The 14,982-nt window shown below is 32.6% G+C and overlaps 1 protein-coding gene, 2 long non-coding RNA genes and 1 pseudogene across 5 annotated transcripts; 1 reads left to right on the top strand and 3 right to left on the bottom strand.

Moving 5' to 3' along the window:
- Positions 1-634: 634 nt before the first annotated feature.
- LOC111995990 (glutathione S-transferase U8-like) lies at positions 635-3,008 on the bottom strand (annotated as a pseudogene).
- Positions 3,009-3,029: 21 nt separating this feature from the next.
- Positions 3,030-4,761, top strand: LOC111995999 (uncharacterized). Its single transcript, XR_010627455.1, has 3 exons — positions 3,030-3,359; positions 3,935-3,990; positions 4,291-4,761. It is a non-coding gene; the product is annotated as an uncharacterized LOC111995999 (long non-coding RNA).
- A 927-nt stretch (positions 4,762-5,688) lies between these two features.
- Positions 5,689-7,507, bottom strand: LOC136065837 (uncharacterized). Of its 3 annotated transcripts, XR_010627457.1 has the most exons (4): positions 7,200-7,507; positions 6,448-6,636; positions 6,132-6,280; positions 5,689-5,711 (listed from the first exon to the last, which is right to left on the bottom strand). It is a non-coding gene; the product is annotated as an uncharacterized LOC136065837 (long non-coding RNA). The 3 variants fall into 3 exon arrangements; XR_010627458.1 differs by having other exon boundaries at positions 5,695-6,251; positions 7,200-7,504; XR_010627456.1 differs by having other exon boundaries at positions 5,695-6,280; positions 7,200-7,502.
- Positions 7,508-12,114: 4,607 nt separating this feature from the next.
- On the bottom strand, positions 12,115-14,430 carry LOC111995998 (glutathione S-transferase U8). Its single transcript, XM_024027942.2, has 2 exons — positions 13,945-14,430; positions 12,115-12,713 (listed from the first exon to the last, which is right to left on the bottom strand). Exons 1-2 carry the CDS (start codon positions 14,254-14,256, stop codon positions 12,357-12,359), a joined length of 669 nt encoding a protein of 222 aa, XP_023883710.1. The 5' UTR covers positions 14,257-14,430; the 3' UTR covers positions 12,115-12,356.
- Between the last annotated feature and the right edge of the window lie 552 nt (positions 14,431-14,982).

Raw genomic sequence — 14,982 nt, 5'->3', positions numbered from 1 at the left:
CTGTAGCTGAGTAGTTAAAATTTTTACCTATGCCACCACCAATGTAGCACACTTTTTGTATATTGTGGTGCTAAAAATAGCAATTTAGCTGTTTAGCACCACCAATACTAATGCTCTAATGAATGAACAATTGGATACACATGCCAAAACTCAGACATTGGACTAGGTGATTTGCCTCAAGGGAGTCATATTATTAAAGTGAGTATACAAGACCTAAACTTGCAAAGATATATCTTTTTAGTGTTACAAGGCTCGTCTTGAAGCCAAATGTTTAACTTAGGAATTACCGAATTAGATATTGACAATGAGAAGATGTCTGTCTCTATTGCTCATTATCCTTTGTTCACACTCTTATTACCATTGTCATCTCTTTTCATTTTGATTTTTTTTTTTATACAAGATAGAAATTCTTTTCAAACCTAATTTAAGTTTATATGTGTGTGAAGCTCCCTCTTAGAGACTTAAATCTCGGCTCTTACCTCCCACACCGCACAAGCACTTATACTTGTAGAATAATTATCACACCAAAGATGCGCGGTGGTCATTTTGATATCTTTTAGATGTATGTGAAGAATGTCAGCTTACAAAATTTTTATTTGACAGGATAACCAAGAGTGGAGAACACTTTATAGAAAAACTGCAACAGGATAAGCAAGTACAAGGCTCAAACAAATTCATAAACTATTACAGATGAATCACATGGAATTACAAAGTACATAAGAACCCGATTGATGACAATGCAGTCAATTATTACGCAGTAATATGCACCAACTGTAAGTGGTGAGTGTCCGTTCACCTATTTGGAAGCATTACCAAGCCCAAAGTGATTTCGCAAAAAGGCAATTAGTTTGTCTCTAGGAGGTAGATTTTCCTTGATGGCACTGACGCCCACAAACTCATTAGCCCAATTGCAAAGTTTGGGAAATTTCTCCTTTGTCAACAACTCTACCCCAGAACCTTCTTCAAAAATTCCAACCCAGTAGCCTATGATGTTAGCAGCAATGTCCAGCAGTCCTATAGTCTCCACCAAAATACCTCCGTTCCTTGAGCTCATTTTCTAGAAATTGTAGAAGCTCAGACGCTTCTTCCACAGCTTTCTCACGCTCTTTCACTTCACAGGAGCAAGATTTCCATCTTGCAGGCAAGCACTATTAAAGGAAAACAGAGAAAACTCAAATTTTAGTGCGAGTTACAGTTTTTCTCTTTTTCTCTTAATTGATAATTTATATCTCTATTCTCTAACGACTGTATATAAAATTAAAAAATAAAAACAAAATAAAAAACAAGCTCGCGGACACAGTTTATGGAATCTTTGGCTGCAATGCACGCAGGGTACGTGCTTTTGAATGATTTATCTTTAACATACACAATTTTAACTGGAAATTTACTACCACTGACAACCGAGGTTGTGAAACTCACTAAGATTACCAAAAATAAAAACAACAGAAACTAGAATCATAATTTATAAACCACTTGAAAAACTGCTATTTGATTGGAGGAAGGACTATTTTCATTTCAGAATTGATCAATATCATAGTTATCAGGTTAAGATAGCTTGACCTGTTGGGTTACACGTGTGAGTAAAGTTCTACATTGAATAAAGATGAGAAGAATGAGTGGTTAATATAACATAATTGAGCACATACCCATTGGGTTTAGACCTTTTGGGTTAAAATGTGTTTCTATATATTATATTAATTACTCAAGGAAGCTCTCCAAGGTGTTTATCTCCCCAACATGACCCCGGTTAATTAATTCAATTACCCAAGTTAATTAATTAGGTTCAATTTCATGCAAATTGTGGAGGCACAAACAAATCAAAAAAAAAAAAAATTTAAATGCAGCGGAAAATAAATTTAACACAATGATTTGTTGACAAATGGGGAAAACCTCGAAAGGCAAAAACTCCACCGGGTGATTTTAAGGTCGCCACTTCCAAAAATCCACTAATCAACAATCAAGCGGTTATAAGTATAAGGAATCTTACCAGCTACCCTTGGCCTATCCCGAAATACCAACCTAAGGTTGAACCTTCACTCCAATACCTAATTAGACTTGATCTTATAATAGCCTTCTTTCCCTTGATGCACAAACCTCCTATTTGTGACTAACACTTTGTATGGATCCCAAGTATGTGACTAACTCCAGTAAGTTGAACAAATGTTATTGGCTGCAAAGTTCTTCACTTCATCAACAATAAAAATATGGAAGCATTCAATTACAAAACTCTATGACATACAAATGCAGTAGCTTCACACAGAGAATATAAGTCTCTTGATCTCTGTATCCATGTGTGACGGCCTTTGAAATAAGTCTTATATATATCTAGGGTTGTGAGAAAAGAAACCTCAAACAAATATATAAGATTAGGCCGAATTTAAGATCTGAAAATTCTAAAATCATAAATCTCAATAGATCGAGCTGCTGTCAAGCTATCTATCGAGCTTCACATTAAGTCTCAATAGCAGGCATCTGTTAAGTTATCTGTCGAGATTTAATGAACAATTTTTCTTCACTTATTTCTTAGACTAATCTTCATGTCTTTAATAATTGACTTGAACAACATGTTTCTTGAAGTACTAAACCCATCTTAGATCTTTCCAATTACAAGTAAAGTGCATTTTGTCAAAAAATTAGTTAATTACAATAAAATATGACCCTAACAATAGTAGTTTAAATTAAATATTAGTACAATATCTTATAAAAGAAAAATTATAAATTTAAAATATATCCAATACTATAATCATTTAAAATTTAAAAGATAATTTTTTACATTACTAAATCCAATAAATAAAATTTTAACTATAATTTGTTTAGGACATGACAAATTTATAATTTAGAGTAGGTTAATAGTAAATGATATTTACCTTCTCGTCTATGAACTCGACCCAGAATCATGCATTGGCTCTCTCATAAGGATCTTTGGGCAAGATGGGATGGTCTTTCCAAGTCTCATCAATGTATTCTAGAATAACAAGTGACTCAGCTAAAGGCTTTCCATTGTATCTTCCTACAACCACGACATGTGTTGTCCTGGATCCGAATCCTCTCTATTTCCCTTTGAAATGGAGAGGATCCAGTTCACGGTAGGGATTTTTTTAAAAATCGTTCACGCTCAAAAACGTGTCACGTCATAACTTAACCCACTTAAGCCAAACCACACTTAACTACACTTAAACTAGAGGCACTTTAACTCAACCAGATCCTTCAGCTACCCAAAAAAACAAAAAACTCCCACTTTCTTCAGATCTTTCTCTACCCAAAATTCAATTCAAAAACTCTCTCACACCATTGCTCAATCTCCATGGCTACAGCTAGCAACCACTACGTCCCACACCTCTACTACTGGCAGAGTTCCGGTACGTTCCTGTCTCTCTCCTTCGGCCGCTGGAGGTGCTATCGTTGGTGCCACCACCACTGGTGGCCGTCGGGTCCTCCTCTCTTTCTCTTTATTGTCTTTTCTCTTTTATATTTCTTTTTGTTTCTCTTTTTATTTGCCTTTTAGAAGTGACTGAATCCCTTAGAGTTTTGTTTAGTGACTGGGTTTCCTTTTGAGTATAAAGCTTGATGATCTGCTTTGGGTTTGAAAAATTGGGGCTTTTGGGTACAGCCGAATGTGTTTGTGAGCTTAGAATTCTTGATTTGCTATATGATAGACTGAGATGTCTACCATATCCCATAAGAATTTTTACAAAATTTTGTCAACATGTAAAACACATATTATGGATGTATGAATTTACTTAACATAAATTAAATAGTCATTTCCTATTTTACTTTTAATTTTTAAATTTAAGGCATTTATTCTGCAGAAAACTGTTTTGTCAATTAGGTATTTATTTTGTCCAACATTGACATGCGTCTAAAATGGTTTTTGATTATTGAAATACTTTAAAACTTTAATTTTTGTTATGTTGACATGTATTTTGTTAAACAGGACTGATTTGAGCAAATATCGGGAGTGGGTGATTGAGGCTGAGCATGTGATACTGAGTACTCTCTAAATTCTGAGCTTAATGTGCTGCATCCATATGCTCGTCTTACATCCATTCTTAACAAATTTGGTCTTTCAAAAACTGTTTTGATCAATCTGGCTTTAAATTGCTTTTTGTGCTTTGTTTTTATGGTAAATTTTGTCTCTGCAAAGTCAAGTTTTTCAAACATATCTTTGTCCTTTCCCTTTGATACTACTGTGTGTCTTTACCTTTCTGCTATTCTACTGCCATTAAATTATAAATTTATTTATATTTTCTGTTGGAGTGAAATTGCAATTTCGTTTATTGTGAAACTTAGGTGAGTGGTTTTCATACAAATCTTTGTAGAGTCTATGAAAGCTGAACTGTGGAATTAATCAGAATCTTCATACAAGATGGAGTGAATGGATTGAGCCTCAATTTCCCTGCTCTTGCTTTATTGTCGAAAAAAGTTATATGGAGTAATAACTAATAACTATGTCGCTTGTTTTCTTATTAGCATGATAAAATATTATCCTCTGCTGCAATGAAGTTCAATGTATCTTGCCAGAAAAATGTTTTGAAGCATTCCATGAAGCATTGAAGCCATGTATCTTGCTGTCAATAGGCTAATTTTCAGTATAATGAAACACTGAATGTGTTCTTTAGTTTTGACACTTAGTTTTCATGTTTATTTACAAAAACTTTTACATAGATTTAGAGTACAAACCAAGAAGAATGTAATAAAATATAGTTATTCTCTTATTGATATTGGTTTGAGAATGTAATAAAATGTAATTGATTGTGTGCCTTTTATTTCTAATTTCTTGTAATGCTTCAAATTGAACAATTTTGATGATGCCTTTATGGTCACAAATTGATGGAAGAGTTTGATCCAAAAATAAACAAAGTTTTATTAAAATGTACACTTTGATTACAAGTCTATTATCTCACTCAAAAAGAACCTAAAAATATGCACATTCATGGAACCTAAAAATTACGTTCACAAATTCTACAAGGATGCAAGTTGAAGCCAAAGTGTATTGAATAAGATTATGCCTAAGCAAAATACTTCCATCCAAAACAATTTTTGAATCATACAAGTGGCTACTAAAGGTAAAGTGTTGAAGTTTGTTAAGAGCTTGGCTGTTGAAGAAAGTAATGGCAAGAATTGGAGAATGGAAAGAATGAGATGTTGGTTACTTCCAGGGTAATCACCTCCAACAAAGTAAGAACAAGAAAGATAGAGAAAGGAGAGTAACTGAACTGATTCCAAACTTATTTATTATCATCCCAAAATTGGGGGTTATATACAATTACAATCTCAGTAATACCAAATGTAACTACCACTAATAACTGCTAACTAACTCTCACTATCTGATCACTTACTAAGCTTCACATCATGCACCTGCACTGCACATGCCTCAATATAGCCAAGTACATGCACCCTTTATCACCAACACAGACACACCTCATCACACTACTAGGCACCACCCACACACTACTAAGCACAGCACACACAGTACTTTAACAAAGTTTCTACATATATCCAAAACATATATTTTTCTTCATGATTTCACCTGAATGGTAGAACTTGTGTAAAGAACTTATACAAGAGTGAGAACATGTGGTCTACAATAACAAAAAACAATCTAAAATTTAGCACTAATCCCCCTCCACCTCCAGCAGTTGCCTTTTCTCGCTCTTGATGGTAGAACAATTAGCTCATAAGGACCGTTAACCATTCATCAACGGCAGCAACTTCCCATATTGGGTATAGCATCCATTTAATCATGCCATTTAACCGAACAAAATAACAAAGAGTGATTTCAATGATAAACTGATAAACATATATCAAAATTTCAAACTAACAGCAGGCACAGTTGAAGCTATAAGATCACTATCACTACTAAATATGTAAATTTGTTGAGGGTTTAGCTTAGGAACTTCCATATTAAGAACTCAGCTAAAGGACCAAAATTAAAAGTGAAACTGTGAAATACAAAGCAGATTATATAGTCTGAATGTTGAAGAGATACTTTTAATTTCTTTGTAATCAATGACAAAATATAATAGTTGCATAGCCCAAATTTAATGGGGCAATCAGACAATGACAAATGTATTTTGCATTAAGGAGAAGCAAAAATTTATATCTAATCTATCATTATTCAACCTTTGTACCTTCTTAACCTTTGTGTGGGAGCTTTAGACACTGCAAGAGCAGGGAAATTGAGGCTCAATCCATTCACTCCATCTTGTATGAAGATTCTGATTAATCCCACAGTTCAGCTTTCATAGACTCTACAAAGATTTGTATGAAAACCACTCACCTAAGTTTCACAATAAACGAAATTGCAATTTCACTCCAATAGAAAATATAAATAAATTTATAATTTAAGCGCAGTAGAATAGCAGAAAGGTAAAGACACACAATAGTATCAAAGGGAAAGGACAAAGATATGTTTGAAAAACTTGTCTTTGCAAAGACAAAATTTACCATAAAAACAAAGCACAAAAAGCAGTTTAAAGCCAGATTGACCAAAACAGTTTTTGAAAGACCAAATTTGTTAAGAATGGATGTAAGACGAGCATATGGATGCAGCACATTAAGCTCAAAATTTAGAGAGTACTCAGTATCACATGCTTAGCCTCAATCACCCACTCCCGATATTTGCTCAAACCAGTCCTGTTTAACAAAATACATGTCAACATAAGAAAAATTAAAGTTTTAAAGTATTTCAATAATCAGACGCATGTCAATGTTGGACAAAATAAATACCTAATTGACAAAACAGTTTTTTGCAGAATAAATGCCTTAAATTTAAAAATTAAAAGTAAAATAGGAAATGACTATTTAATTTATATTAAGTAAATTCATACATCCATAATATGTATTTTACATGTTGACAAAATTTTGTAAAAATTCTTATGGGATATGATAGACATCTCAGTCTATCATATAGCAAATCAAGAATTCTAATCTCACAAACACATTCGGCTGTACCCAAAAGCAGCAATTTTTCAAACCCAAAGCAGATCATCAAGCTTTATACTCAAAAGGAAACCCAGTTACTAAACAAAACTCTAAGGGATTCAGTCACTTCTAAAAGGCAAATAAAAAGAGAAACAAAAAGAAATATAAAAGAGAAAAGACAATAAAGAGAAAGAGAGGAGGACCCAGCGGCCACCAGTGGTGGTGGCACCGACGATAGCACCTCCAGCGACTGAAGGAGAGAGACAGGAACGTACCGGAACTCTGCCAGTAGTGGAGGTGTGGGACGCAGTGGCTGCTAGCTGTAGCCATGGAGATTGAGCAATGGTGTGACAGAGTTTTTGAATTGAATTTTGGGTAGAGAAAGATCCGAAGAAAGAGGGAGTTTTTTTGTTTTTTTGGGTAGCTGAAGGATCCGGTTGAGTTAAAAGTGCCTCTAGTTTAAGTGTAGTTAAGTGTGGTTTGGGTTAAGTGGGTTAAGTTATGACGTGACACGTTTTTGAGCGTGAATGATTTTTAAAAAAATCCCTACTATGAACTGAACCCTCTCCATTTCAAAGGAAAATGGAGAGGATCTGGATCCGTCCGTGCTGTCGTTGCCCACGTACCTCCTCCAAGCAGCCGAGCTTTTTTCTCTCTTCCAGCGGACAAATGTGTACTATTGATTAGCTGTCCTCTAGGATTTGCAAAAACTAATAGAGTGTTGCCACCTGCCCTTGTACGCCAGGTGTTCTTCCATGTACTATAAAAAGAAATGTACACTAGACATTCTAGTTATCAGCAAATGTACGAGGAGTAAGGTAGAAAAGGATAAGAAGAAATGACAAAAGCTGACACTAAATAGAGAATAAAAAATGTATTATCGGTCTCATTGAAAAGGAATGCAATATTCTTGCAAGTGTAAGGACACCAAATCCTTGCTCCTCACCATGGTTTTTCACCCTTTGTCATGGGTTTTCCACGTAATTTCTTGTCTTTTTCTCTTTATTTAGTTTTACTCTTGTTCTTCCTTGTCTTTGTTGGTAGAGAAACAATGTTTTAAATCTTTGTCAAAATGGTGTTTAACTGTGCTCTAGTTATGTTTATATTTTTAATCTTTGTAAGTAATTGAGGTACTCAGTTATATGTAAAATTAAACTTGTGATGTGAAACAGTATAATTTTATATCTCTCTATTCTATTGTTGTTATATTTTTTATCTCTTGACATGTATATATAGTTTTTCAAATTAAAAATTATAAACCTTAAATCTTAAATGTTTAGCCTTCAAGAGTTCACATGTTTTCTTTTTAAAAATAAAATAAATACACCTTAAAAAAAGAAAAAGAAAAAGAATTAATAAGAATTTTTATATTGAAAATGTCAAATGTAAGAATCAAGTGGAATTTTTAGGGTATATTGATTATGATTACTTATGGATATATTGTATTACAATTTCCTTTTTCTTCATTATTGCGCATCACGCCAAACATCTGCTAGTTATATAGTTATTATAACATACTAGTTGCTAACCCATGCTATGCACGGGAACCTACCTATTTGTGCGGTAGACTAAAATTTTTTTATAAAATCCTAAATTGATTAAGAAACTATACCATTACATGATTTGCTCTTGTATAACTTCAATTTGTGTTACAATTTGATAAAGAAGTCATTGCTTGAACGTGCAATGGCTTACAAAAAATTTGTAAAATAACATAGAGATTTTAATATATTGCACAGATTTACACTAACTACTCAGGAATACCATATAAAAATGCACATTTAAACATTAAGAGAAAAAAAAAAATCCTAAGTTTTACTCACATAAAGTAAATCCATATTCACAAATATTATTCTAATTTGTAAATTTTTAATGTTATATAACATTAACTTTGATTTTAATGTTTGCATGGATTTTGTTATTTTCAAGGATGAAATTTCAGATATTAAAAATTCTAAAAGACCAAAAAATATTAAAGAATCAGATGATTCACTGCTTAGAAATTATTGAAACAAAACAAAAAAAATATATATATATATATATATGACTAAACAATAGAGAAATATAAGAGAAAGATGAGTTACATTCAAAAGAATAATCCATGACTATAACTATTGAAAAGAATCAAAAGATTCAGAGCTTACAAATTATAGATAATATATATGTGTGTGTGTGTGTGTGGGTGTGTGTGTGTGACTACACAACAGAGATATATAAGAAAAAGATGTATTACCATAAAAAGAATAATTCAGATGTTAAAACTTTTGAAAGGCCAAAAAATATTAAAGAATTATAAGATTTACTTCCTATAAATTTTTGAAATAAAACAAAATGTATATGATTATAAAATAGAGAGATATAAAAGAAAAATCGATTACCTTCAAAAGAATAATCCATGGTATAGTCATTAAAATCTGCTAAACATGTTCAAATATTGTAAAAACTAACACAAATTTAGATATTAAAACTTTCAAAATGCCAAAAAAGATATATAATTAAAGAACAAGTTATTGAAACAATTCAAAAAATATATGACTATTCAAAAGAGAAATATAAGAAAAAGAAAAAAGTATATGAACCCATAAAGCAATAAGTTTTAAATTTTAATGGGTTTAAATTAAACTTTAAATGATGAAAAAATTTTACCAGGTCTAAACTTTAAACAATGAAAAAAAAAATCATATACATCACAAATGTAGAGTTTGGTGGTTCATGCACGCAAATCAGTTTTTAAAAAATGTATGAAAAACCATAAAATAAATTTTTTTTTAAAAACAAAGTAGAGGAGAAGAAAATATTGGGGTGACAGAGAAGGGGATAAAAAATTATTCATTAATAAAAAAATAAATAATAAATTAAATATTTGCTAGAAAGTAGAAAAATCTCAATATATGAAAAATCTAATCAAATAATCAATTACTTTTTTAAAAAAATAATGATCAATTTTTTTGCTTAGCCCAAAAAATCATGTTATATTTCTTTTTTTCTTTTTCTTTTTTTCTAGTTTGATAATAGTTATATATATATTACAATGTTGTGTATATATATTATTTTAATAAGAAATAAAGAAGAAAGAGGAGTCATACCTAGCCACCACTTCAATTGATGAAAACATGAAATTTTAACCACACATGTGATGCATGTTCTCTTGGAATGCAGAGAGAGGAAGAAACTAAGAATAGAGTCACAGATGGGTAAAGCTGATTGCAGATGCGTGATATTGTAATTTTTTGGGGATAAAAAGAAAAGTTATGTTGCTTTGATGATTGCTGCACATAGTCCCCTTCTTCAGTTCAGTCCAAAATAAGTCATAGAAATTTTGTAAGGATGAAGGAGGAAAAATTAGAGAAGAGAGAGGATGGGCAGAAATAGTTTTTTTTTTTTTTTTGTGATTTTGCGTTGATTTTAGACTTAGTTTTTAAAATATATATATATATATATATTGGTGCATTGCTTTTATAGTGTTCATGATTAACCTCACAAATTTGAAGATAAATTATCAATGTTTAAGTTTGAGTTTAAGTTGAACTTGTTAGAGAGATAGAGTTTCACTCCTTGTTAAGTTTGGACTTTGGCTATTGATGTCAAAGATTAGTCCTCCTCGGGTTGAAGTTTTTTTTTTGTTTTTTTTTTTTTGTTTTTTGTTTTTTTGAGAAGGCTCCTTGGGTTGAAGTTGATATTATTAAGTAAAAAAAAGTTAAATAATTTTGTTTAAAAAAAATGATAATGATGTGGCAAGTTCTAGAGAGGTTAACAAAAAGTAAAAGACTTTAGTTATATATATATTATATATATAAGGACACCACCCACACAAAATTTTAAGCTTATGAGTTTGGGTTCAACTATGCTATATTAACCTCTCACTTTTTTTATTATTATTTAATGTGAGATTTCACTCACACATATATGTCCAACAGTTCAAATATCATAAAATCTTGCAAGAAAAATCTCAAAAGTGAGAGCCAAGTAAAGGAGACTATTATCACAAACATCTGATATATTCTCCAAAGAAAACATCTCTGAATCTTCTTTAAAGAAGACATAATTAAGCTTGTGTTCTATTTCCATAGAGATAGCTTAACGAGAAGCATTTAGTTCACCTAATGAGGGGTTTGAAGGAAGAAACACTTTGGAATAGGCAAAAATGATATCCCCTTTGTCATTTCTTCAAACTGCCATAGCTAGGGAAATTTTGGGCCAAATGGCAACATCATAGTTAACCTTGTATTAACCTGATTGCGGAGGAGTCCAGCTTGAAGATTCCATTGAATGCAAATATTCACTAATACATTATTTTTAAAATATATATATATATATATTGTGTAATAAAATTACTAATAGTTTTAACATTTTCTTCTTTAGGCCCCTCCAGATTTTGCCCACCAAGGGACCCTTGATCACTCATTAATGCTTATTGGTTAGATTCGAACAACTAATTGAGGAAAAGTTGTGTGAAATGTGAACGCATATGGACATACCATTTGAAAATTTTTTGTCTCATTCTTTAGTGTCCTACTTGTATGTCCATCGATGCTATGCATCGGTGATGCAATGACATTGGTGGATTTTTTGTTTTTATTTGTTTATCCTTACAAAAAGTAGAGGAGAGGATTTGAACCCAAATTATCCTCCTTAAAAGAATAGAGTAATGCGACTAAAAGCCCTTGATAGTGGCTTCTTTGTTAATTAGAGTACGATTTTGAATGCATATTTACAAGTTCTTTATGGGGCCATAGTACTCTGACTCTATGAGGATATTAAAACCATTTAATCATCTCTTGTATTAGGGGTCTATTTATTGATTTATTTTACAGCTTTGGTTGGATATACTGTAATTTTTAAATTTTTCTTAAGTACAGTTGTATTTTAATTTTAATTTTTAAACAAATGTAAACATATGAAAATAGCCTAGTCCAGATAACGAGAATCCTTGAGCCCTAAAACAAAAATAAAAATGAAAAAATAAAAATAAAAAGAAGGAGAAAAAGAGAGAAACTTTATCCAAGACTCCCAAGTGCAAGTCATCTCAGGTTGTCAACCTTTGAACGGTCTCCTAACACCAAAAGGAATAAATTCAAATTTCATATTCCGGTCAACTGAAAATATCTACCCCTATACTACACTACACTGCAAGTCTGCAACTAATGAAATTTTAATGATAGGGAAAAATTCAAATGCCATGTTGAAGACTAGTTTAATAGCACTTCTTTTACATTACATAGTAATTCTTAATTGACAGGATATCCAAGAGTAGTGAACACCGTATAGAAACACTGCAACAGGGTAACAAGTACAGGGCGCAAACTAACTTATAGACTATTACAGGAAAATTACATGAAACTACAAGGTACATAAGAACCCCACTGATGGCCTAAAAGTCAATTATTATGCAGTAATATGAACCAACCATGATTGGCGAGTGTAAAGTTCACCTATTTGGAAGCATTAGCGCCCCCCAAGCGACGTCGTAAAGTGGCAATTAGTTTGTCTCTAGGAGGTAGATTTTCCTTGATGGCACTCACCCTCACAAACTCATCTGCCCAATTGCAGAGTTTGGGAAATTTCTCTCTTGTCAATAACTTTACCCCGGAAGCTTCTTCAAAAACTCCAATCCAGTAGCCTATGATGTTACCAGTAATGTCTACCAGTCCTATATTCTCTCCACCAAAAAACCTCTTTTCCTTGAGCTCATTTTCTAGAAATTGTAGTTTCTCAAATGCTTCTTCCTTAGCCTTCTCACGCTCTTTCTCTTCACCCCAGCAGCAAGCCTTAAATCCTGCAATCGAGCTCTAAAAAAAAGAGAGACACAGAAAACTCAAATTTTATTTCAGTGTGACTTGCAGTCTGTTTCTCTTTGATGGTAAAGTGCATCTCTAAAGAGTGTTTGTACAAAAAAAACACAAATAGATAATCAAAATATAATTAAATAATTAAATTTGTCATTTTTAAGTTTAAGCTCGAAGGACGGTTAGTAATTTATCATAATATAAAAATAAGCTATTATGAGTTTAATCCTGGCCTTTTCTATGCCTTCTATTAAAAATTAAAAATTTCATGTATTGAAAATACTCTATTCTCCCAAATTAGAGAGATTTTGAGGGAAAATAAAATATGAAAATGTTTGACCAAATAAATTACCAAATTTATCCTTACCATATTAACAAAATTACAAACTATAAAAATGTTAATTATTCCCCCTGCTTTACTTAGTTTTAAAAACATCCAAACAACGTGAAAAATAATCATTCTTCTTTGCTCACCTCTCATCTACTCTCCTCTCACTCCAAACTTCCAAATATAGCATAAAAGTCTCATTTTACACAAAAATAATAAAACAAGGGCACCTCCTTCTTAGACTCTGTTTGGGAGGAAAGAAGGAATGGAATGGAATAGAAAGGAATAAAAAGAATAATTTTAGAATATTCTTCCTTTCCCTTGTTTGGGAGTTTTAATGGAGAAAATGGAAAGTTCGTTCCCTTGTTTGGGAGTTTAAGTGGAAGGGAATGGAATGAGTAGGAAGAAACACTCATTCCTCTCTATTCCCTTAAAAGCTCAAATTTTCATTCCCCTTGAAATTGGGAGGAATGGGAGAGAATGGAATTAGATTTAATGATTTTTTTTACTAAAACTCCCAAAATACCCTTATATATTCAACTCTTTATTTTAAAATAGGGGTCTAATAGTAATATTGTCATAAAATGATTTCATTCAATTCTCTTCATGTTACTCCTAAACAGAATTACTTACATTCCATTCATTTTCATTCATTTCCATTCCTTTATTTTAAAACATCCAATCCAAGTTACTTAATTCCATTTCATTTTATTCTTTTCCATTCTTTTCCCTTACTTAAATAGGTTCCATTCTATTTTATTCATTTTCATTCCCTTATGATCATCTCATTCCATTCCATTCTATTCCCTTATGAACTCCCAAGCGGAGCCTTAATGTTAAGACAACTAAGTTTGTTTACAGACATTATAGTTTTACAAATTAAAGAAGCTAAAGAGTAATATTTACCTTTTCGTCTATGAACTTAGCCCAGAATCGTGCATGGGCTCTCTCATAAGGATCTTTGGGCAAAATGGGATGGTCTTTCCAGGTCTCATCAATGTATTCAAGAATAACAAGTGACTCAACCACTGGCTTTCCGTTGTGTACAAGCACGGGAACCTTCTTGTGAACTGGGTTGTATTTGAGGAGGGAAGGGCTCTTGTTAGTTAAATCTTCTTCAATGTATTTGTACTCGATTCCTTTCAGTTTCAGAGCCATCTCTACTCTACGACTGAAAGGGCTTCTCCACGAACCTAACACCAATACTTCTTCAGCCATTTATGATGAAACTTTTTGTTGCTGCACTTTCAAGAGTTGTAATGAGATTCAGATGCTTGGCTCTTCCTTCTGGGTCTGATGCCCTTTTAAAGAGCCTACTAAGCACTATGGTTACTTAGTGGTTAAGCCACTCCTTTGACTGTTCGTATTATTATTTTTTTCTTGCTGCACAATAAATGGATAGAAGAACACTTGGGGGTTATTATTTAAAGAGGAAAAAACCCAACTTGAAGATAGACAATGTCAATTTAGTCAATTCGATTTCTTGTTGCAATAAGGAGTAGTTATATGTTAATTTTTCTCTCTTCCCTACGCAGACAGTGGTAACTGGTTTAAGTGCTGAAATGTCAATCATGGCCCATGGCATATCCTAGCATAATTGGAAAATTCAGGACCCAGCGCCATAGTTCATGGATGATCTCAGCAAGAGCTGAGCTGAGCGATGATCTCAGCCAGAAAAGTCTTTTTGAAGGGAACAAGGAAAGAGTCAAACTTGCAACAGAGCATAAACGGAGCCTACACCACAGAAATTTAATGATTACGGTACTAATTATACAATCCTTTTGAAGGACAATAATTATACAATCATTTAAAAGTACAATAATATTATATGGGTTCGGTTAATGTATGCTGGTGTGTAAAGGTTTCCTCAAACTAAATGGAGATTGGCCCTCAAGTGCAAAGGTAGAAGGGAGCTTGACTGCAAGACCCACCCGTCGAGCAGTG

Source organism: Quercus suber, unplaced genomic scaffold (genome assembly GCF_002906115.3).
Source record: "Quercus suber isolate HL8 unplaced genomic scaffold, Cork oak 2.0 scaffold_1209, whole genome shotgun sequence".
NCBI classification, from domain to species: domain Eukaryota; kingdom Viridiplantae; phylum Streptophyta; class Magnoliopsida; order Fagales; family Fagaceae; genus Quercus; species Quercus suber.
This window is presented reverse-complemented; position numbering and strand designations above follow the sequence as displayed.

Coding starts and splice junctions, on each gene's coding strand:
- LOC111995998 (XM_024027942.2), bottom strand. CDS start 14,256: ATGGCTGAAGAAGTATTGGTGTTAGGTTCGTGGAGAAGCCCTTTCAGT. Junction 12,714..13,944: donor CTAAGTTCATAGACGAAAAG/GTAAATATTACT, acceptor TCTTTTTTTTAG/AGCTCGATTGCAGGATTTAA.